General features: G+C 36.5%; 1 protein-coding gene and 1 long non-coding RNA gene across 2 annotated transcripts in view; one reads left to right on the forward strand and one right to left on the reverse strand.

The window, feature by feature from the left end:
• LOC149786556 (rab-like protein 2A) overlaps positions 1-14,565 on the forward strand; it is a 35,161-nt gene extending 20,596 nt beyond the window's left edge. Inside the window, exon 8 of the mRNA XM_089977063.1 lies at positions 2,079-14,565. Coding sequence (XP_089833189.1) covers positions 2,079-2,195 — 117 coding nt within the window. The 3' untranslated portion in view covers positions 2,196-14,565. The remainder of the gene's footprint in view (positions 1-2,078) is intronic.
• A 1,096-nt stretch (positions 14,566-15,661) lies between these two features.
• LOC149786557 (uncharacterized) lies at positions 15,662-25,082 on the reverse strand. Its single transcript, XR_016424979.1, has 3 exons — positions 24,898-25,082; positions 21,504-21,605; positions 15,662-15,980 (listed from the first exon to the last, which is right to left on the reverse strand). It is a non-coding gene; the product is annotated as an uncharacterized LOC149786557 (long non-coding RNA).
• Between the last annotated feature and the right edge of the window lie 1,057 nt (positions 25,083-26,139).

The raw sequence follows: 26,139 nt of genomic DNA on the forward strand, positions 1-26,139 counted from the left end.
TGGTATCATGTTTATTTTATTCTTTTTAGTAGTTTTTTCCCCCCATGTCCCCCTGTTTTGTGTTATGTTGTAAGATTCTATTTGTGCACTGGTTGAAACCTTTCTTTTTGAAAAAATGCTGTTTTTTTTAATTTGCATGAAAGGATACTTCTTTTTAACTCCACAGCAGTCATAGTCTGCATTTATCTTTATGAATGCTCTGTTTGCGTTTCACACATCCTGATGCTTAGTGTCATTGCTTTGTCCCTTCTCTCTCAGAGAAAAATTAAACATTTCTGAGATTTTATTTAAGTAAATGGCACACTGTTCCAAATTTTGCATGAACTGGTTTTAAACAGCCGCTGTAAGGTCTCATGTTATGATGACCATCTGTCTGTTCCCTCTTTCATTTGCACACAGTAACTTGAGTTCTCCACCATCTACCATTAGCAGACTTTGTTGATATCGTGCACTTGGATAAGGTAAAGCCTATTGATTTGGAATTCAAGATCATTTTGGGATAAGGTAAAGCCTATTGATTTGGAATTCAAGATCATTTTGGGATAAGGAAAAGCCTATTGATTTGGGATCCAAGATCAAGATCATTTTGGGATAAGGAAAAAGCCTATTGATTTGAGATTCAAGATCAAGATCATTTTGGGATATGGATAAAGCCTATTGATTTGGGATCAAAGATCAAGATTAGTGTGGGATAAGGAAAAGCCTATTGATTTGAGAGATCCAAGTTCAAGATCATTTTGGAATAAGGATAAAGTCTATTGATTTTGGATCCAAGATCAAGATTAGTGTGTGATAACAAATAAGCCTATTGATTTGGATCAGTGCATCTCAAAGAAGAAAACTGGTTTCTATACAACATCAGTTCTGTTGTACAGGCCTGGTCCAACCTTTTATGACTGGCTTTCACTTGATATAAGAGAAAATCCTGTTGATTTCAGGTTCGATAGGTCAAACTCAGGTCACTATATCTGAAAGAAGATAAATGGTTTCTGCACAGATACACCAACTCTTATGTAACATAGTTGGAAAAAACATCATTGATGGCATGCATTTGGAGTTAGATAGAAGCCTGTTGATTTTGGGATCAAGGTTTCTGGTTGAAAAATGGTTTTTGCAAAAACAGAGTTATGAAATTTGTACCTTCATCTGATGACTCAGTTTTTTTTAATATACAAGAGGCCTGTTAATTTGGGAGTCTAAAGGTCAAAGATCATGGTCAATTGACTAAAAGACAAATAATTTTTAGATTTTTTAGTCTAAAGGTAAAAAATCATGGTCAATTGACTGAAAGCCGAAAAAAAAATTGTGTAATAACTTTTGACCAAGTGTTGTCGACTTGCACTTAGGGTAAATCAAAAACTTTTAGATTTTTAGTCCAAAGGTTAAGGTCATGGTAAGCCTACACAATTAGTTTGGTTCAGGATCACTTACCTTGAATACATGAGACCCAATAATCTCAAGGGAAAACCATGCCCTATGTATTCGTACCTAAAGGGAAGCCAGTTAACCTTTGGATGGGTGTATAATGTGCAGTTGACTGTACTCTTGTTTAGTTTAACTTCCATGGTGCAAATTTCTGGTCATGTTTTTCTTCCACAATGTTCAAAAGACAAAGTTCAAAATAATCTCTTACTTTTACCTGGACTTCTGTTGATAATATTGTTTGTACTAAATTTTTAAAAATAGAAGCACTGATTTTGTAGTCAAAATCATTAAAGTTAATTCTGAAAAAAATAAAATATACAGCTGCAAACAGCATTGACCTTCAGTTGAAACACTTTGTGCATTTTTTTTACCATTGTCCACCTCAGAAATACTGTGATGGACAGATATGGTATGAAAAGAGATGGAGTGTAATGTGGCATTATGATAGATGAGCAGTTCTTGTCATGGCACAAGTTAGTAAAAGAAGTTATTTTAAAAAAAGTTCATAAGTGAAAGTCACTTTATTCAGATCAGGAACATTGGCCTAGCTGAAATATTGACAAGACTGCATTAGAAAGGTTAAATTGTTTTTAATTTTGACCAGATATATATATATATAAGCTGATAACGATATATATCTCTGCTTATTTCAGAATTTTGATCTGGAATCTGACAGAAAAGACAAAGATGAAGTATTTGACAGTGGTACAGATTCTTTAGGGAATTCAAGTGAAAAAGAGGAGAACAAAAAGTTTGGAGATGACAGCTGAGAAATCAAAGACTCTAGGACTCGTTTATGATGAAGCTTTAACACAATTTCATTCAGTCATTCCTTTGTTATGAATTCAGGGGCTGTGCCTCTGTTAATCTATTTATTATCTGAGCGGTTCTTGTCATGGCACTTGCTGAGGTGAAATTTCTCAGGAAGTTGCGAATTTGTTTGTGTGCTTCATAGTCACTTAATTTTGTTTATGTATCTGAATCCACCTGACCGATTTAAGTAGCTGAATTCACCTCTCTGGTAAGTAACTTTAGTGATGATTAGATGAGGTATTTTTTTAAATCATTTATAAGATGAGTGCTTATAGACAATGATACTTCATTAGTTTTGAGACAAGATAAAAGGCACTGCAAAGATTGGGAAGGGTCTAGAATTTGGAACAGTGCCCAGATGGTCTGTTTGTATTGTTTATCATTTGGATGCAACTACCTCCCAGTTTTTTTTGTCTCAGCAGTATCTGTTTTTCATACATAATATATGGATCCTTATGAATCTGTAATTTAGTATAATCAGTTGACGTTTTTAGTAAGGGATTATTCTTAACTCATTATCCCCTGCTTCAGAAAGCTAAATGAGAGATCACCTTAGGCAGTTATGGCTTTATGACTGTCAGAATCTTTGAGATTGAATGAAAATATCTGTCTCATTCTTACAAAGGGAACCACTTAAAATGAATTCATATTTTTGCATTGTATTCCTTCAGTTGAGCTGCAATTTGGCATATATGGATATAAATTTCAGGCAACATGCAGAAGTAAAAGGACATGCACAGTGGTAAAAAGTGATTTAATTTTCATTAATTGTCCTGTTGTGATCAATAATCCATTAATTCATCCAAGTATATAAATAAGTTTTAAAAAATTCCCATTGTAGTGCAGTGTTTCCTCTGTATATATAAGTTGAAATTTGGTTGGTTAATCTGCATGTATAATTGGCAAATGGTTTGAAATCAACCAATGGTCTCAATCATATTAACTCATCATGTTTGATACAGGCCTAGACTAATACAACCACTGAAATGTGGCTGCTTGTACACAAATTATGTAAATTGCACCTCACTATTGCAATAGGCAGGAGCCTAGGTAGGTGAAGTACATTGCACAACTGTGGTGGTAGGAGGTAATGAGTTAATATACATTCAGTGCCCCAAGAAAAACCTGATGTTTGTTTAAATACAGTCAGACCTATCCTAACAGTCACCTTTACTCAATGGTCACCTGTTCACAGTGACCATTCTAATTTTCCCCAGCATATTTCCTTTATAAATATCCTGTATGTAACAAACACTCACTGCATTCTCCAGTCCAGGTGTTCCCAGCTGAACAGTAGTTTCTACGACAGTCACTAGTGCTTAACTACAGAAGAGCTCGGTCAGTCATTTGCTTCATGAGAAAGGCATTGTTTAGATCAAGGAATTTCGTGTGAATCAATGAGCAAACATTTCTTATCTTGCTTTTACTCACTGTAATCCAGTAACATTGACAGTATAACTCAAAGGTGTTCCTATGTCAAATTTTGAAAGCTATGGTGGGAAATGTATTATCACCTTTTGTGTGACATATAGTTAGATGTCTGCAACTGTTTGCTTGTAAATTACAACTTTGTCTTTGAGACGAGATACAAGTTGCATCCCTTTTAGTTAGGGTCAGGGGTCATTCAGTGTTCAAAACTTGTCCGTAAAGGCAGGTGAAGTTTCAGTTTGGTTTTGGTTTGCTGTTCATCATGGGCTCTCAGATAAACAAGATGTCTTATTATCTCTGCAAATTGAGCAACTGACTATTCCAGATATTGTTTTTAAAGCGTGAACAAAGTAAGATCAGTGTAAATTTTAAAATCGGTGAGGATATTTCATTTATAAGATGGATTAAACTGAGCATGATATAGTAATCTTGTGTGCAACATAGATTTGGGATAGAATGGCATAAATACATAATTTAAGATTTTCTTGGATAGTTGATATAAAACAATCTTGATAACATAATAATAATGATAATGATAATGATATTCAGTGCAGGGTATTTGTTCATAAACGAGTTTTAAAAGGTGAACGTCTGTACAGAGGTTACATGTGTGCAATGGCCAGTTTTGGCCTTTTCCTACGAGTGGCTGTTGGTGACGGGTTTGACTGTAACTTCAAATTAACCCAGCACCATTTTTTTTCTTCTCACTAATTACAAATGTCTTGAGATTCTTGTTCGAATTTTTTACTTAGTCCATTATTAAATTAACTGGTAGATAAATAAGTGTTTACTATGAAGCAACTTATGTCCTTTCAGTTGAGATATTGTTGCCATACTTTGAGAGAAAAGAGCTTTATGAGTGTATTGTAACAAACACTGATGTGATAGAATTCAAGTTACAGTGGTTTTGATGTACAGCACAGACTCATGTTTTCTTGAGGTTTTAATTATTTAAAATTTCATTTATAATTTTTACTAGATGTACAGCTCCCACTGTTGAGAGCATATTTTAGACATTTCTGCAAGATATTAATGGCTTCCAGAGTGAATGCTAGTAGTACTCTTAGCAGCATGTGCCAGTTTGTAAATCTTGATGAGAATCTACAAATGTAACTCTGACTCACAGCCAGGATGTATAGTTTTAGTGACCCAGATTTCAGTGCAGGCTTGTGTTCAGGAGTGCATAGTTTTGTTATAGTGTGCACAAAGATCATTGTCTAGCACTTGCCAGTTTTAACCTTGCAACAAGAATTATTGTATAGGACTTGCTGGTTTTTATAATAGTGTGCATATGAATTACTGTCTAATGCATGCATGTAGTGGAGACCAAGTGTTCACATTTGGTTTGTTAACATCAAAGGATAACGGTGCTTCTCTGCTACATCTGGGCTGTCATGTTGATACCATGACTTAATACAAATATTTTAAAACATAATTTGAATAAAATATTTCGCAAAAGAAAATAATTATGACCCTTTTAAGTTAACATTTCTATATTGAGGCATCTTCCTGACTACCAAATTAAGACCTGATTACCATTTGATCATTTTTCATACTCTGATAATCAGTTGTAATTTACTTCTAGCATAGTCTCTTGTCTTGTGTCCTAAAGGAAGATTTCTGTTATTAAGGTAAAGAGTTAACAAGCCTAAACACCTATATTGGATTTTGTTATGATGTTAATGTACAAACCCTTAAAGGTAAATTGTATTTGCCAACTGGTTGGTTGTCCAGGTGACAAGGAAAATACTAGTAGTGAGACAAAGCACTGAGCATTTATTTGTTCACATCTGGCCCAAAATTTTATTTGAGCAAAACCATACTTGGATTTTTGGAGCATCAGGTGTGTTGCATTCTTTTTTCCAGATGCTGTACAAATAATGTATCTAGTACTACTTTTATAGATATTGGATATTCCTCAATAAATGATATTATAAATTACTCACCCACTGTGTCTAATATTAGTCATGTCTTGCACAGCATGTAATCCAGGATATGAAATGACCAAGTAGATGCACTACTTGCAGTTTTTGTCCATCTTGATTTGGAAAAAGGGGAGACCAGGGAATCATTCATTCAACAAGTGGCAGCAATGATGGTGTCATCATCATATTAAAAAAACCACAGGTTAAAGTTTTTGTATAAAGTTATAAATTGCAAACCCAGGGAGGTAAATTCTGGGAGGGATAGCTATCATATTTGAACTGTACACCAGGATGTTCTTCCTGTTTATATTTCATATACCCCTAGCCATATTTACTCCCTCATGCAATGTCAAGGTCATTTGAAAATCTTGGCTAAGCTTTTGTTTAAAGTATTTTATATGGTTTTTAATCCCAAACCTTAGGAATGGTGGTTATCACATTTGAACTATTGAATTAGGAAGACCTGGTCATTTCATATCCATACACCCTTGCCCGCCCTCTGATCCCTCATGAATGTTCTCAGTTTAAGGTCATTGGAAGATGTTAATTAAGTTTTTGATTGAGGATTTTGTCTGTATGGAGGGATAGCTCTCGTAAGTAGACCATATAGTTAGTAAACACTGCCTTTTAATATTTCATGCACTACTACTCTCCCTTTGATCCTCAGGCAAGCTATGGTCATTTGAAAGTGAAAACATATCTATCAGGAAGGGGAAATTGCAGGACATCTAATTTTTTTGAATTTCTTGTTGCCTTGATGATAGCTTGACTGCCTTTAAAATTCCTGTTAAAACATTTGTCAACTGATATACATGTTACCAGTCAGAAAAATACAGTCCAAAAAAATTCCAAAACTTAAAGCTCTCAACACAAATTTTATCTTTTGTGGTAAATTAATTGTAAAACCACAGTTGAACTCACTTATATTGTAATTCGTATTTAGCAAAAATTTCCAGATAATATGGAAGTTTAGATTTGAAAAATAAATTAATCTAAGTACATGTTGCATCCAGGATATGTGGTCACAAGATACCCCAACCCCCTTCCACGAGTAACTCGTTTTAAAGTGGGAGGAATAATATTCACACGATAATTATAATAAAAATGTAGTAAATGCAGCTTGTTTATCTTTTGCAATGAAGTGTACCATTGTACCCTTTCCTTTAAACTAGTACCATTCAAAACAGTTTGTATTTAGAACAGGGAATTTCATTAGGAATTAGCCAATGTACTTATTATGGTGCCTGGGGGCGGTATTGAAATTGCCATCTCATGGCTGTGACATACTCTACAGTCTGTTATAAACTTGTTTCTACACATTTTTTACTTTATTATGATGCTTTAGGAAATTGACCACTACATTGCAAATCCAGTCCGCCTGAGTTAACTTTTAGTTGTAAAAATGCTAAAAGTTGTCTGCCCACATATGTAGGAATCAGATGAGAGTGATCTTCCCCTTATATATAGAGACTGACACTAAAACTCCTGCTGATACTGAAGTTCCCACTTGAGCAAGGAAGACAGTTTTGTTTAGAGAAGTGGCATTGTCCATACCGCTGTGCAAGTTGGAGTTATTCACACTAGTAAAGTATTCTCTATCATTATTTCTAAATATTCATTATTTCTAAATATTTTTCACTCTTCTCTAGCAGAGATGAAGTTTTTAACTTTATCAGAACACACCTAGGTTGTACAGAAATACATGTCAGCACTATTTGTTTCACCTGCTGCCCTGGTTGTTGGTATGTTCATTTAATAGCGTGTACTTGACCTGTTATGTGTTTTTGGTCACTGGCTGTAAATTTGAGTTCATAAAGGTCATGCAGGTAATTTCTACAGTGACTTGTGGTATTAATTAGCATCCACTTCTCAGTAAGTTTATATTTGACTAATTTCACCTGTACATGCAGTCTATTAACCTTCTGTATTTACAGTTGACAACACACTGGGTGGGATACTGTGCTAAGTGCAAGCATTTAAAAACATGCCTTGAATGTGTTGGTTGCCATTCCAGCCATACATTTGAAATTTGTGAATGTTTGTAGATTGCTCATGGTAAGTTTTAAATCTGATTAAGCTGAAAGGGAATGCTTATAATGATTCAATATCATGTATCCCGTCCCAACAGCAGGACAATGGCACTCGGGGAAGTGCCCACGTTCTATATAGTGCCATGACTGACCCAATTCTCTCTATGGCCAGTACAGTGCCTTTTTGCCCAGTTTCTGTTATGGACCTGGGCAGCCCATAACCATGACCAGTCAATGCTTATTAATAATCTAATAATTTCATGGTACTTAATTTAATTCTACAGTGCCAGAGTTTAATGGCTAGAGGAACCATCACAACTTACTGTTAGGTAACCAGCTACTGTGATAGGTCAAGTCTTGGATGCCCAGTACTATGTGTGGGCTATACAGTTGGTGATTGTCTTCAAGTTATGACATTGCAATCTAAAGGGACTTTCAGTAATGTTCAAAGTCCATTTTTGGCAAGGTTTGGCAACACCATCACCTGCAATTTGATGAATTATACTTGCAGACTCTAGTGTCTTTACTTGATTCAATGATTACAAAAGAAACTCTCAGTCAAAAAGTTTTTTGCTTGCCTCTGGCTGAATTTTGCCCATCCACTTCTGCTCATCAGCTTCAGTTTACAGGGTCCAAGCATCAGTTGACCTCTTTGATTTAAACCAGTGCACATTTAAACATTTACCACAGTATGGTCAAGTGGCAGGCATATTACATTGTTTAGACATGACATTATTAGTCCAAAGTCTCAACAGACCTTTCTTTTAGCAATGACTGCCATTCATTTTTAAGAAAACATACCATAAAACATGTTTCATACAGATATCTCAGCCATCATCTGAGATTTAAAAAGTTGTGGAGTATTAAAAACTTTTGCAGTGGAAAACATTCAATGACACACCAGTTGGTTTGGACTGCTTTTGCAATATCAAGTATGCTTTACCAGATATCCACACAAATCTTCAGCAAGTGGAATATGACATTGCTTCACCCGATATTATGTCCACTGGCTGTGCTTGTGAATTAGTCTTTCAAATGGTATGCATGCTGCACAACACACACTTGCCAACAGTAAATCTGCAGCTTGTGGAAGAGATGCCTGGCTCTCCACTTCTGCCTTGCTCAAAGAGCAACACTTAGATCACAGCCATCGTCATCAAACCTGCTCTTCAGTTAAGATGTGGAAAAATAACATGAGCACTTGTGTCACTACTGCTCAGCCTTGGATTTCTTAACAAGGTCAAATTTAATGTCATGCCATCTCAACAGTTCACCCATTTGGGTATGGAGTTCAAAACACATCAACAGGGTCTGTTATCCCCAGGGGCATGCTTTGAAGATCATTTGCAATGGTGTCTTCAGTCTGCTTAAAGAATCACATATCAGTCTGAGATTTCCTTCATGGACTGGTTCTCCTTTATGCAGGCTGCATATCTCATGGTCCTGTGCCACCTATTTAGGAGGCCATTGTGGTGCCTGAAGTTTTGCACACTGGAACAAACAGTCCTGGTTGTAGATTATGAGCTCAAAACTCAATAAATGGGAGAGAATTGCTTGGCTTGTGGAAGGACATGCTAGATGTAAAGAGTATACAGTCTGTACTTGCTTATGGGACAAGTCAAACATCAAACAATAATGATCCCGATTTGCCATAGCATAATGTACCTGCAGATCAGGGTCTGTAGTGTTTGCTCTACTGATTACTCCTGACACACTGTACAAACCCAGATCTACTGGCCTATGATACATTGGCAGATTTGGGTCTGTGCACTTTGCAATTAGACCCGATTTATGTGAGGATATATAGTACTAATTCTGTCCAACATCTCCACTGTAGTGAATTATATCCAATGACAAAGTGGATTCAAATGCCCAGACCTGTACCTTCTGGTTTGGGACTTTCTCATTTTCTAATGTGGTGTCATCAATGACAAATCCACATTCAGGTCCCACACACTACAGTCAGTTCATTCATGCTTTCAGTAACTTTCATTAAAATGGTTTACAGACATCATTTCTGGAATGCTGTAAAATTGCTTTATCCAATTTATCTTGTTTTGGGAGGTAGTGGCATATACAAATGTATTGCCAACTGGTGCTACAGAAGTTTTGAATAGTAACTTTAAAAGTGGATTTTTAGCACTTAAAAAAGGAATAAATCGTTGAGAATTTGTCATTTTTTATGTGTCTTTTTTTTAAACTTCTTGCCCCTAGGTGCGCTGTTAATGCAAATTTACATACATGAATCCCTTATATTGCCTAACATAGTAGACATCTGGCCTGATTTAGAAGGCATTTGAAAAAATTAAGTGTAATTAGAAGTCTGCCACTTTACTTTTTCCCCATGGATTACTGTGATTCACTGAAAGCCTAAAGTAGTTTGTTCAGCAGAGATTAGTATTCAGTCGATATTTGAACAAGATATTAGTGTCCATAGCATTTTTACTGGATCTCTCATAGAATGGATGCATTGGTGTTGCTTTGTAAGATAGATTCGATACATTACTATTGCTTTTATAGCAGTTACATTGCAGTATGGTCGCATTGGTGTTTGTGGTAGTTATATTGCAGTAGGGTTGTATAGGTGTTGCTTGTAGTGGTTACATTGCAGTATAGTTGTATTGTTGTTTGTAGTAGCTACATTGCAGTATGGTTGTATTGGTCTTGTTTTTAGTGGTTACATTGCAGTAGGGTTGTATTGGTTTTGTTTGTGGTAGTTACATTGCAGTATGGTTGTATTGGTATTTGTAGTAGCTTGGCTTAGTAGAAATGTTTAGATTTATAAGCATCTTAATGTTACGTCTTAGCAGTAGTACACGACACACTTAACATTGTATTTAGATAATATCATAGATAGAAACTTAATCTTAGGCTCATTAGTCGTTAATTTCATAAAGCGTGTTGTATAACTTTATAATAAGCCACCTGCCAACCAGCATCTAGTTGAATATTATTTTCATGAATTCATTTCATAAACTCTAAATCCAGTGAACACTTGTGTGAAATCTTCTGTATTTTGACCTCATCTATCCACCATATCTTGCCACTAGGTCCACGGGTAGTTAAACTCATTTAGTTTGCTTTTTGCACATTGTTAATCGATAAAAATCCACGCATTTCCACTATTGTAAATTCATTTTGTGGTTCTGTGAAAATTATATTTTGTTTGTACTAAAATTTGTTGAGGAAAATGTCTTTTTTTCTCTCCATCAACAAGTCTTTTGTTCATTTCGTCTTTAAATTCATTGGATTAGTGATATTCAAACTTCATTTATATCTAAAATTGTTTGAAGGACTTAATGGAATTACTTTTTTTTAAAAAAGGTTTGATTGAAAAAACAGTTACCTGGTGGTGGTTTAACTTTCGTCTGAATATACTTTATAGTGTTTTATGCAGGGCAACACTGAAGGCTATATCATGCTGAGGCAGGTAAAGCCAACACCACAACATTGTAGATGATCAAAAGGTTGGAATTGAAACCACAAGCTTCTGATCTAGAGACTAATGCCTTAACCACCTAGCCACTGTGGCTTCAAATATACATCAGGGCCTTGTCAGTTTCACATGTAGGTAGTGGGCATGCATCTGGCATTCTTTGCATAGTAATATAAAACATGGAGACTGCATGTTCTTAACTAAACCAGAAGTGGACTGGACCTCTGAATATCCTCATGCCATTCTAATTGGTCTATAAATATACTTATGTTACAAGAATAAACTATTGACATACAGCTTACTCAGTATTCATTGTAAATACCATATAGGGAATCTCCATATTGCTTAATGTTTTCCTATTTCTGATAACGAAAAAGTAGTTAAATTCTTTTAAGATGCAGTTTTCCTTCTGTTTTTTTCTTAAAAATTTTATGTTCAATTATCTAGCTGTTTGGAATTTGTTCCTGGCCCTGGTTTCACCTAACATTTAAAATTATCTTCTTAAAATTACAGTGGTAGTGATGTAGGCCTAATTGTGTGTGTGTGTGTACAAGATTGTTTTCAGCGTTTTAGTCAAGAAAATACTGAACACTGGAACACAGCAAATCATTCCATTGATGCTGAATATTTGAATCACTGATGTTTTATTTATCAAAGTTTTACTGTACTGATGTGTCAGTGATAATGGAACCTGAATTGTAATTTGATAAGTTTGGATTAAAATGAATTCACATTTTTTAATTCATTTGAAAACTCAAACTTATTTATTCTTATCAAAGTGTTGATTTCTTAAAAAGGAATTCTCCTGTTTTTCAAAAATAAACAGATGCTTTTTTTTCAAACAAATCAGGAGCATTTAGGCGTCTTAGTATATCCAGATGGAATTGGATGCATGATAATGAAAAATCTGTTGTAAGAAATGTTACTGAAGCTGAAATAAAACTCGTAAAATGCAAGATTTAGTTAGATATAAAGCTTGCCATTGTTTTTCTGAAATGTATATAGTTTTGTATATAGTTGTTAAAGATTGTATATAGAATCTCCTGTAGATGAGACTATTTATTATTTTCAGTGTTAATTATATCATGATATTTTCCCCTATTTTTCATAGAATTTTTACATTTAACTGGGCCTCTGTTGATCCATCTTTCTCTGTAAAGAACACTTTTGTTTCTGCACATTAAATCCCTTACTTAATTTCGTATTTCATCCAGATCGAGTGTGCAGCTGGAGACTGACTGGATTTTATTGTCTTCTAAAAACTTTTTTAGTGGAGGTATGGTCCTTGATTGTTTGACTATTCCACTTTCTTTCCTGCACAATAAATCCCTTGATTACTGGAATTCAAAAAAATTTCGTTCACTTCTTGATACTGACAAGACCATGATTGAAACAAATTGTCATTCTTCTTTGTCATTGTTTAGCAGAGTTATAGCCCCCTGATTGTAATACCCAACTTTTGTTTCTGCACAGTACTACTCTTGTTATCGAATTTCAACTGAACTGGATACGCTACTTGATATTTTGATGAGATCCTTGCAAGGTTTGATTATTAGCTAACTCATTTTTAGCATAATTATAACCCCTAATTCATCAGACCCATCTACATTCTTTCCAGCATGGTAGATTCCCCGATTACCATTTGATTTCAGCCAAATTTGGTATGATGCTTCATACTGAGGAAACCATAGCAGAGGTCATTTGTCAGTGTTCAGTTTCATCATATAACAGAGTTGTAGCCCTTGATTATCAGACCCACCCATTATTGTTTATGCATAGCAACTCCCATAGCTTTTGGAATTGAGTCAGATTTTATGAATGACCTGTTACTGATGAGGCCAATGAAAAATGAGGGCCATCAGTTCCTAAAATTTGCTTGTTTTTATCATTGCATTGTTTATGTACATTTTTTTATTGTCCACTATATCACTAGAGTACAAAATTATTTTCTTTTATAAATCACTTTTGTTGTAACATGACATTTTTTTAAATTAATTTTAATAAGAATTGTATTATGATAGAAAGGGACTTAAATAATCAGCATGTACGTGCAATTCAGTAATTGCAGCTTCGAGTTTTGCACCTTGAAAACAATTTACTTACAGGAAAGGCATAAAAAATTATTGTAGTAGTATCAGAAAATATAGATGATCATTTATTTAGGCAATCATGTAAAACTTAAATTTATTTCTAGATTTGTAACACCAGACATTGGTAAATTGTGCCAGTTTGAATGGAGTTTGCCATTTACAAATCAAGATCTTGGAAGTGAAGAAAATGCTACATCCAGTAATTCACATAACTATTTCTTTAACATTATTGCTTTACATCTTGAACAATAATTACTGTATATACTCGCTTATAACACAAGTACAACTACAGGCAACATAGATCCTCATCTTCTGTAGCATAATACAGCTGCAGATCAGGGTCGGTCTGTTCTACTGATTACTCCTTACAAACTGTACAGACCCAGATCTGCTGAAACATTATGAAATGGCAGATCTGGGCCTGTGCAGTTTGCACTTGTCTTATGAGTACATACGGTATGGTGATTGACAGAGGACTTAAGTGAAAAATTTTATGACGATGATGGAAGTTACATCGAATTAACAATGTTCTTGTTATGTAGTACAGACTGTATTTGTGACCCACTAGACTCCTGACCAACCACTTCACCACCCTAGAATGTGGAGGAAATAAATGCAATAAAATGGTCACACTGGGTCATTTGACTATCCATCAGACCATAGGAATACGTTATTTGATTATTGATGGACAGTCATTGTGCTAGATTGAGAAGTTATTTGTTTAAAAGTCTTACTTTGTTTGGAACTTTTAATAGACTGATGTAGTAAGTAAAGAGAATTTTTCACCAACCAAAAATAAAAGTTTTACCATGGAATTTCACACTTGACTTAGCAGTAATACCATCTATACTCACTTATAAGATGAGTAAAAACTGCACACACCCATATCTGCCATCTCATAATGCACTTGTGCAGTTTGTTAAGAATAATCAGCAGAACAAATAGCATAGACCCTGGTCAGCAGGCACATATGCTATGGCAGATCAGGATCTTTGTTGTTTGCAGTTTGTCTCAACTTATATTTGAGTATAGATGGTACATTTCTTAACTGAGCACGTAATCGTAATGAATATAAAGACAAATATTTTTCTTCCGGTGATATATGTATTTACCTTGTTATGTAATTGTATTTTATGTAATCTGTGTACAACCTTTTTTAGGTTTATAAACTAAGAAGCTATTTATTATATAATACTAATTGTTTCGTTGCTTCTGTTTAGTTGTATTATTGTGATATAAACATCTGTGATTCATTACTGTTCTTAATGTGACTTTGTGAAATGTTTCTGGACTTTGTTTTTTTTAATGAGGTACTGTAATTAAATTGTATCCCTGTTGCAGTCATTGTCTCTTGTATATTTTGTTGTCTTTTTCTTGATGTGAAACATACAAATTAAATTCTTCTTCATACCAGCAAAGTTTTTGTTTTATTTTTTGGTGCAGCCCGCCTTGGCAGATGTTTTTTTTTTATCACTTTAGCATCCATGTGTTTAGGCTTTTGGTTCTTAAAGTAACAAGAAAAGTGTGAAGACAGCAAGCTTTGTCAAATTTAACAAAAAGAACTTACGGTTTTATGAATCAAATCCAAATTAATCCAAGAATTAAAAGAAATAGAAGTCCAAGTAGTAAAAAGTCACAATGAATTCCAAAATGGAAGACTGACATCTGTTGTAACCTGTGAAGTGCTGCAATTCCAACAATCTCTTGTTGAATCACCGAAAATCCTGTATAAATTTCGATAAATGTCCTTGTCCAAGAATTTAGAGCACTTGTATTTCCAGGGAAAACAAACTTGAAATCCAAATAAATTGAAAACAAAATTAGCCCCAAAACTGGTCACAACATAAAACACTAACTTCTCAAGTGTTAAGGCAAGAATGATATTTTATAGCTTGATACTTTATAGGTAGATATTTTATAGCTATATATTTTATAGGTAAATACTTAAAGGGTAAATAATGTGGGGCTCAATCAAGTCTCTTGTGTATGTCAAATTATAGTATTCACCCGCCTCTGGATAGTTTCTTGTATTTTTATGTTGAAAATGAGTGACCATCCCCAGTATACATTCTCATTGTGATGTGATGTTATGCATGTCCTTTTCTCATCAAGTTTCTTAGCCTTGCTTCCACATGAAAATCCAAGAAACAAACTTGAAAACAAAAACACGAGTCCCTAAGTCCTAGCAGCCATATTTGATGGTGGATTGGCATAAATTTGTTGAAATCTGAAAGCCATCAGAACTGGTCTAGCCTCTATAAAAATTGACTTTAATGGGTAGAGTAGTTTTAAGAAGCTTGATATATAGCAACTGATGACAGACACATGATAAATGGTGGACAACAGATGCAAGGCTAAACCACAACAAGAGTCCCTTGAAGTGACTGATGCTCTACTGGGAACATTTATTACTGGTTTACAAAATCACAGTAAAGAAAATCTTGTGGGTAATAATAATAATATTACATCCTAGGGGCCTAAACTGTTACAAGAAAAGGTAAAACCCAACAAACATTCTAAGTTCCACAGTATAAATTTATTTCCCTAAAATACAAAGTCAAACAAAGTGAAAGAATTTAAAATAACTAAGAGTATGGTATAAATTCTTAGAATTTCTAAATCTACTACCAATTTCACAGTAATCTGGAAATGCTCTAAACGTATTCGTAATGGAGCTTCTAATGTTCTTATGTGCTAGCAACACAGAAAAATAACTTCTAATATCCAAAATTTTTACTTCAATGTATATCCAATGAAATTAAATATCCAAGTCCTTGAAGAATTTCACAATTGTCCAGCAAGGTGCTGCCTGTCAAGAATAAATGCTTCCACTCTGCAATTTCAACAAATAAACAAGTCTGAATCCTCTCTTAAACCTTTACAAAACTAAAAGAAATGTAGGGGGAGTAAGCTAATTTTAATGATACAATATTTACCCATGGCTTGTCTTTATTTTTATTATTTTGTACCCCCCCCCCCAACAAGTCTATTTGATGTGCATACATCCTCCCTTTAAGCTTAGAATTGTCAGTATGATGCAATTCCTCATGCAACTTGTTCCTGGTATGTTATGTGCAAAACAAGCACAGCTAGCTAATCTTTTTCATAGCTGCTACATTAGGACAAAAGAGCTGGGTGAGAGAAGGGCATTTGACAATAGCCATAAGTATTGCATAATCAAAATTAGTTTTACCCCCCCTCCCAAAAAAACCTACATTATAATAGCAGCAATTAACTTACCCATGGCTATCGTTTAGCAGAATTTGTCAGTAAGGACAGTTGGCTAATGTGCCATTCAACTGATTAAAAATATCAGAAAATGGAAAATACTTTTGGTGGAGAGGTCCATGTTCATGTTATGGAAGGTTGGTATTTCTTGGGGCCACATTGTGATGTAATGATGGGATCCAGAGAAAAGATGCCTGCAACTTATGACAAGCGGAGGTAAAAGGAGGAAAAGGTATGGGAATGCCAAAATGCTGGCTTCATGAGGAGTGACTGAGGTAGGCCCATGAGGTAGCAATGGCTCAAACCTCACAGGCTTTAAGTTTTATGAAGGAAAGGTCGCGATCAGTAAGAGTCTGGTATGCTCTTTTGATTGTGGTGACAATCCATCAAGAAATAGTGGCAGTTGAAATGTCAACGGAGCCTGTGGGAGGGAGGAAAAGACACTTCCTACTCTTTCTTTTTCCTTTGGATGCCTTAAGATAGAAATGAATTGGCCTCATGGGACATAAAAGCCTATCTATATCATTGCAGTACAGACTTGACTGAGATGGGAAATTTTTATTGGTAGTGGAACTACGGAAGGTAGCTGATTTTTGGCTAAAATCCTGGTTGACAAAGGAGGGATACTGAATCATAATTCCCATTAAAACAGAGACCACCAGTGTCAATAGATTTTGAATTTTACTTCATTGTCGCGCTGAGGCAAGAGCAAGTAGGAACAATCATGAGAGTGAGATCCTGAAAAGAAGCCTCACTCAATGGTTCACAGGGGGTTTTGGTTATTGACCATAAAACACAAGAAAGATTCCATCAAGGCATAAAAGAGCATGAGCATGAGCATGAGACAGGTCTCTGCAGCTCAAAATACTTATTAAGATTGGCAATGTGCCAACCTGAACCAATTATTGTGTCTTGAGAGAATTCAACTGTTAGAAATGGGAGCTCTATATCCCTTATAGTGAATACAAAGCATTTATTGTTTTCAAAGAGAAACAAAAGGGAATCAGCCAGAAAGGCAGCAATGATCACACATTTCCTACTGCATCAATCACAGAAGATTCAACACCTGACATCATAGACCTTGGATGTAGAAGCTCTAATGGCTTGAATGATGCAACTGGCAACTCGGCCCAAAAAGCTGTTTTCTGGTGGAGAGATCACTTAAGAGCCAAGTGTGAAGGTGAATGTTGAGGAGGGATCCCTGGTATTGTGACAGAAGATCCCTCCTGAGAGGAAGAGACCTTGGCTGAGCGATCAACAGGTCTAGAAGATCATTGAACCATGAGCGCTGAGGCCACATAGGGGCTGTGAAAATGATCCAAGCAGGGAAAGGTCCAACTTTTCACCACTCGAATCTGTCAGAAGGGTGGGAAGGTGTAAGTGAACAGCCGATCCCACTGAAGACTGAACACATTCACTGCCCAATTTGGTCTGGGACAGGAGAAACGTCGAGTCTGTTATTGGGCCTGGCTGCAAAAAGATCCACTAGGATCCCTCCCCTTAGCAAGAACAGGGACTCTGTAACATTACAGTGGTAAAGAGTCCATTCTATGAGAATGGCTCTACCAGTTCTGGAAAGTCTGTCTGCCAAAACATTCTTCTTGCCCTGAATATGACAATCTCTGAGTGTTATGTTCTATGAGGTGGCCCATCACTGGAGCTTCCAACTTCCGCACAAAGAGAAGGGGCATGTGACATCGGAGTCAAGCTAGGATGGACATGTCAGGAGACCATAACAAATCGACCCCTTATTCTCATGATGTACTCTTGCAACGTTAGGCATACAGCCTTCATTTCTGGTTGTTTATGAGGGATGAGTCGAACAGGGTCCAATGTCCCTAAGAATTATACCTCTGGTTCTAAATGAGTAGCCCAACCAGAATATGATGAGTCGGAGAACAGATAGACATGGAGTTTGGGGACATGCATGGGGACTCCAATTATGAATCTGTCCCAATCCATCCACCACTGCATATGGTGATGAAATTTTGGTCCAAGAAAGATCACTGTTGATAGAGAATCTCTGTGGGGTTACCACCTTGTGAGGAGGAGATCTGTAGAGGTCGCACGTGGAGACGTCCTAGAAGAAAAAAGTCGGCACCTGCATTAAAGGTTCCCAGAAGGGACGTGTATATTTGTTCAGACAAAGAAGTTACTGCTTGCAGCATCTTTAACAGGGCCAGGATTCGATCTATCTAATCCAGTGGAAGGCCAGCACTGACGGGAAAGCTTGGGAGAGTGTTCAAGTCCCTAGGGCTCTCCCCTACTCTCTCCTTTTCGGAAAAGAAAGGGGCTGTGGAAACTGCCTTATTCCTTTCCAGGTTAGTCTGGCACGTCCGTTTTTCGATTTCTGGGAGCCAGATGGACGAGGAGGCGGCGGCTCATTTTGAGGTTGCATATTAGGCCACGGCTGTGTCCGCTTGAGGAACTTAGAAAATCCTTGAGGACAATTCACACTGACACGCTTCCTGGCTGACTGCGATGGACCAAGAGTGGATGTGAAGGATCTTTTATTGATGATCCAAGTCTTGAGATGCCACAGAAGGAATGAGGCCTCCAAACAGACTCGGCTTCAAGCGGAGCAGCCCAAGGTGTCTATTGTGATCAATAAGCACCTTTGAATAGTCCAAAGCAACATCACGGCGGATGTGAAGAAGTTCTGCCGGCAAAGCCACAGAAACAGAAAGTGCATGCCAAGATGTCTTGGCGACAGATTCCAGCATGCTTTGAAGGGTGGCTGTATTCAAGGATGCTTCCCTCAGCATACTAAAAGAAGCAGCTGAGAAGAGGTCGGCATGCGAGCATGCAAAGCTATGGTGACAAGCAGTCGGACTTTCTGTTCCATAGTTTCAATGTCTTTAACCAAAAGGCGTGCCCAGGCTCCACTTGAAATACCCATCTTGATCGCACTGGCATCAAGTTGGGGGAGGTTTAGTTGGCCCACTTTGGGGAATGTACCCAACAACTGTCAAAAGAGCGCAACGTTGAAGAGGGAACGGCTCACCATTGATGCTGTCGATTAATATTTTGGCCAGTCGAAAACCTCCCAGCAATTACATCATTCTTTGTAGAATGAGGAAGGAGTTGTTCTGATGAGGTTGAGCCCCCGAGATCTTTTCCAGACTGGAAAGAATCTTTTTGGACTATATGGCGAGTTTTTGGGCACAAGTTACAGGATAAGAAGCGATAGGATTCATTTACTGCCTTGTCACATGACTATACCTCCGCTTCCACATCTAACATATAAAGGAGCAGGCGTAAGAGCAGGCGTCACGTTTGTTTCCTCCATGTCAAATTCATTAGAGTCTACCACAGTGAAGATAGCATCACCGAGAACACACTCAGTTGGAGACCGTAGGAATCACTTTGTCCCTAAGAGGTGAAGATAAGAACGTCCATCAGTCCTGGAACAAGTGACGCCTCTAGCCTTCTAAATGGTTTTCATCCGATGATGGAGTGAGGGCGGGAGACAAGCCCCAGCATCCAAAAGCTCAAAGGGGAATACATGACCAAGGTCCCTGAAGTGGAGGGCCCCAAATCCCATAGGGATTCATTGGGATAATAGGAAAGTGAGAATACCGATCCGATCCCCTATCCCGGTCTTCGACCACTGGTTGGACTCCATAAATGTTCATAATGAGGTGGTTGAGGAGGAAGATGGGGAAACTCAGTCAGAACCGTATCCCCATACCGTGAGGACTTAGTGTGATGATCAGAGGATATAAGATCATCAACTGATGCATCAATAAAGGTGTGGTGCTGATCTCTCCCAGTGGGAGGGTGCAACACACTAGCTCTGACAAGATGGTGGCAGTGCACCTCCTCAGTGGGAGGTAGCAACACACTATGAGAAGAGTGGTGCATCTCCTCCTTCAAGGGAGGTAGCGACACGTTATAGTATAGGCGGTGCATCTCAATGGAAGGCAACGACATGCCAGCAGACGAGTCATGCATATCCTTCGCATTGGTTGGCAGTGACACACTAAGAGGTGAACAATGTATCTCCTCCACAATGGGAGGCAGCAACACGCAATGGGATGAGCATCGCATCTCCTCCGTGGCAGGCAGCGACATGCTGATAGACTACATGGCCGCTGTATTTCCTTAAAAACGGGATGTAGCGACGTGCTGGGAGGGTATACCGGTCAGAAACAAGCCAGAAAATTCCAAGGAAGGAGAATATAGCTTCTTACTCTGATAAGTGCGGTTGGAGTCTGCAAGATTTCAGATTTCTGCATACCATGATTTACAAAATGTACAACGATTTTTTTCTTCTTGTACATTTGGAACATTTAATACAGTCTGGATGAGTGTCCCAGGAAGACGTCTTGTGGCCACACTTTCCCACTGACTGTTGACATTATTCCTTAATATAGTAAATAAATTAAAATATTTATGTCACGTATAACTCAGCTCTTTTATATGTACTGTACAGAGTGCACCCCTGTGATCTCTAGCGAAGTAGTAAACCATAGCATAAATTTACGTTGGTTTTTTTTTTCTGTGTAAGGAGTTTTCAGCGTTTAAGCAGAAATCGGCGACGCATCATGCAAATGCGCATCACGTGATATACAAAAGTGAAAATGTAGGACAAACAATGACAGCGGCTGATAATATAGCATGTGTAAGGAAATACAAAACAATGGTATGGAACTGCAATTTTGTTGCTGCTTTTATCTTACAGCCTTCAACAATGGAAACTTCATATCCATAGTGTGTATGTACGTGTATGTATGTATGTATGTGTGTATATATATATATATATATATATATATATATATATATATATATATATATATATGACAAAAGAAGATGAATATAATGAAATAATTGACATGGTTCTGTTTTGATTTAGTCTATAGTGAAGAGTTTTAATTCATATTTTTAGAAGAGTTAACCTACATGTATCATTTCAAATAAAGTTGCATATTCTTTTGGTGATGATACACTTGTACACGCAAGAAGTTTTAAAATTGATGACAATGTAGAAATGTTTATCATGCCATACTGAAATATTCAAGAATCATTTTACTTTTAGATAGAATATCAAAATAAAATCATTTGGTGACGCAAAATTTGTCTTTTAAATTTTAAAGAAAGTTTCCACCGTTTTTGGAATCACTGTTACCTCTATATTTTTAATGGCAATCACATCACTGCCATATTAGGTAGTTTGTGTCTCAGCATCACAAAGAGGGGTTGCTCTATACATAATGGCCTCTTCTGGTATCTACAAGACGAATCAGAAGACAAGTAAATATGTTACATATCAGTTGAATTTTAAATGTGTGAGATTCATAAATTTGTTTACTAGTGTTTATTTTTACACTTAAAAAAAAGAAATATCTGAATAAAGGTTCACACATATTAAATAAGCTCCCATTTGAACAGTAACATTGTCTTACTATGTAATATATAAACTGCAAATTTTGGTAATATAAAAATTATGCTCCGTGGGTCCCACTTCTAGTTTATTTTTTTTGTATATAAACATCTTTGGAGTTCTGTATATCAAGCCTGTATAGTCTGACTATACATCCCCGTTTGTTTGTACCCCCCTATCGATTTCAATAATGGAAAACTTTAATGTCATAAAAAGTGCAAGAACTTGGTCAATTCATTCATTGATTTATAATTTCTAACTGACTCACAGTAGAGTGACCCTAACATCGTCAACTTCTGTGCGTTTCATGCTTAACGGAAGTTTTCAATATAATAGGCGACATGCTGGAGATCCATTTCCAGTTCCTGGACAGGTCCATTTTCACCAAAGGGGGGTGAGCACGACACATACATGTGTCGTCTGCTTCTGATATTTACAATGTTGAATAGAATGACAACAAATTTGCCTTTCACGTGGATTTAACAAGCGGTTTAATTTTTATGTTCATGTGTGCAAAGGCAAAGGGATATAATTCCAAACTCTCAATGTTATGGTAATTTACGGAATTATCCGGCAGTTACCGAATAGGATGAACTACGTCATTATGTTGTCGGATCGAAATAAACCAACCCATAGTGTACGCAATACGACGCCGTGTTAGTATGGAAAGTCCGTTTAGCAAGAAAGGTGGGGGACGCTAGTACTAATGCCATTCAGGTCAAAGTCAGATTGTAAATTATAAATCAATGATTCAATTGACTTAGTTCTGTGCACTTTTTATCACATTAAACGTTTTCGTTATTGAAATCGGCAGGGGGGTACAAACAAACGGGGATATGTACTGAGACTAATCTACCATTTAGTCACCTGCAAGGATAACATTTGAAAATTTATTGTTAAAATATTTTTTCTTCTGATATCCGAGTTGATGGCGGGACCCTAAGTACCCCCACCCGTTTGCACTGAGCAGGCCTGTATTTAATTCTGAAGTATACAAATGAGGAGGCAGGAATGGCTATTCTAAACTATGCAATAAAGTTACTCAGTTCAATAAATCTTAAGTAGGTTTTCTTATTTCTGTTGTAAATTCATATGTGTCTGTATATATATATATATATATATATATATATATATATATATACTCTTTAAAGTTTGAGCTCTTGTGTACTTTTTTATTTATTTATATAGACCCCCCCATTTCACTCTGGGATCCGCCACTGTATCACGGAACTGAATGAAAGGCTACTAGCACATCTATTGATTAAAACCATCCTCACCCCCGATGTTAATCGAACATGTTCTAGTTTCTAAATAGATGTAAATGACGAACCTCATTTGGTGTTAAGTGTTGCTTGGATAGTGTCGGGATGATCCGTCGTCGGTCTATACCCACCGACAAAATGTTCACCGCAGATATATCTTGTGATTTTGTCAGGAGTAAAGGTTCTCCTTCCACAAACACGCACCTAACGCTCGCACTTCTTGAGATTTCTTTTAGGTTTTAGAAATGGAATCCAAAACACACACGTCATATGTTCACGATCTGAATATCTACTATCGCTGTTACAAAGTCCAAAGCAACAATGTCTTGAAGCACCGCGATCTTTTTCGATTTTCAGGGATAGATGCAATCTCTTTAGTGTGTTCCGCCATTTATATTGATTTATATTGTAGTACAAAAGCTGGTTTATTTGTCCTACATTCTGCAGCAGAGTCTGCGAGCTATAAATAGGCGTGTTATTTTTTAGCCATTAACAGTGTCGGTCGATCTCAATTTTTATTATATGCTTATTCCCCCCCCCCCCCGTTAACTTTACATTGTCAGAATCGTGCAGTAAACAAATCATGTACACTTGCGTAAGAGGTGCTTTGCGTTGTGGTTGTTTAAATTTGTTTCTGAATGAACTAAAACATGTTTCATGGACTGTCACATACCAGCTGCTTTGGCACATTCCGCGTTAACTTTGTTGCTACAATGTTTCGGATTTAGGCTAGCTACAGTATACAACAGATGCACGAAAGGGTCCTTGCAAATAACACACAAGTGACAGTCATATACTGTCTTCTTTAACTGGTGATAAGAATGGCAAAAAAAATATACTTAGTTTTACATCCTGAATTTCCTCAAAATGTACTTTCTTAGTTCTGCAAATCCGAATTACATGAGCCATGTCATAGGTTCTCAATCTTGACTACACATTTCGAAATTGTACCATAATTTCGATGATTAAGTGCAATTACATCCTCCTTACTGCACTCAAAATGAAATAAGCATTAAATTCCACAGCGTCTTTTTGATAATTGCAATTGAAAGACTTCATATTTTTCCCACATTATGATTTCAAACATACAATGACAGAAACAAACACGTTTGCAGATGTCACTATGCTTCCCCCTAGCTTCTTCAATCCCATGTATTTCATGTGGAATTGTCCCATACAAATCCAGTCCATAGTCACGAAATCAGCGCGCGACTAAGTTCAAATTTATCTGGGCGGAGTTATGTTGTAATAGCGTTGTTGTGTAATGATGAATATGCGCTTGTGTATTTAGCTTGGAATACGGCATACATTCATTTACGTTGTTTCTTGTAGTGTATTTTGTTTATATAATTAAGCCTTAGGCAGAATTTTTTTTAAAAAAGCATATGCTAAAAAGTTTACTGCATTTGTATGGGAAAATATGAACTCGTTTTGTCGGATGGATATGCTGTACTCCCATGGTCGTGCAGTATTCCATCCAAAAAACTCGTTCATATTTTCCCATACAAATGCAGTAACATATAATTATTGAGTAAATGAATTATACATACATACAAGAACAATGTGAACAAAATTCAATGCGTTGAATTAAATATCTAGCATACCGTATACGAGGTGGTTCCCGCGGTGTCAATCTAAAGTTCTAAACTGAAGAACACGCAGGGTATAGTGAGCAAGCTGTCGTTATTCCTTGCATATATAACTTACTGGTACCTAGACATAAAATGATTTTGATAGGTGTATCTGACCCCTGCGGGTGTACGTGAAGTAACCCCAAGTTCATGAAGGAACCGAAACTGGAGGGAAAGGTTACCACGCAAATATTTTGTTGTTGTTGTTGTTGTGGGGGGGGGGGGATGGATAACCTAATAACCTACCACCATTAGATACAATTACTGTAGATGCCAGGTCGCGTTTAATAAACACAGCAGCTGGCAGATTTCTTCTGGTGTTTGGCACACGTCATATCACATCAACGTCCTTGAAAAAGATGAACTATCTGAGCTTGATTTGCGCATAACATATACCAGTGACAAGCTAGCTGCACGAGGCATTACTTTGTACTGACTATTCTTCACTCTAAGGGAATATGTATGCAGATCAAACGGACGGTACTTTTTTTCGGCACGAAAAACAAAGCTGAATAATAGCCATGGGGAAGCTGTTTCTGATATAAAATTATAATTGTAGAACGAAACATTGCATATCGAATTCATTTAAGTAAACATCTGACATTTAAACAAAAATTTTAGTAAATCAGTTGAAAAGTACAGATTTTATCCTGGGATCATGTGATGTTGACATGACCTGCATTCAACACTCATAAACTATTTAGATGTTGACCTGAATTTGGCAATTCAACCTTGATTCATGAAGGGAAATAGTACTTCATAATATATATAATTTACATGTGACATTACCTCACCTATTGTATTAGAATAACAATCATAAAAATCATAAGAACATTGACATTAACCCAAATGACTCAGATAAAAAGTATATTATAAAAATAATATATGTGATATAGTTATCCATAATAATAATAATTAATAAACAAGAGTCCCATGAAGGGACTGATGCTCTGTTGTATGAAAAGAATTTCCAGGAATTCAAGATCAGACCATTTCTTTGAACTGTTGAGTGTTAAAGCTATCTCTGATATATTCTTCAGTGATATGATTTTCTAATTGTTCAGTGATAACATTTTCAAATTAGCTGCTGTAATACACATACTGGATGTCAGTTTTACACCATTTTCATTTAGGACAAAGTAGACATCCTTAGAAGTCTTTTGGTGAAAACAACCGTTAAATAATGATCAACCATTCAGGGGGAGTAGTGATAACAAAATTTTTTAAGACACTTATCATGGCAGTTATACTGGAAGCATGTCTTGCATTTTTTATTGTTTAGGACCCACTAGGTATCATAAAAAGGTCTTCTAGAGCAGCAGAGAGAGTGAACATACCACTTTCCTGAAGGTTCCAAAACCCGAAATAAACCTTGTAAAAAAGACAATTAAAACCTCGTAAATAACGTTGAAATTAATCATTCTAACTCCATCGAGGCTGCCTTAATATAGTTAGTTCATTATATTTCTTTTTTTTTTCATACTGAGA

Source organism: Sinohyriopsis cumingii, chromosome 12 (assembly GCF_028554795.1).
Source record: "Sinohyriopsis cumingii isolate HCF-2022 chromosome 12, ASM2855479v2, whole genome shotgun sequence".
Lineage (NCBI taxonomy): Eukaryota > Metazoa > Mollusca > Bivalvia > Unionida > Unionidae > Sinohyriopsis > Sinohyriopsis cumingii.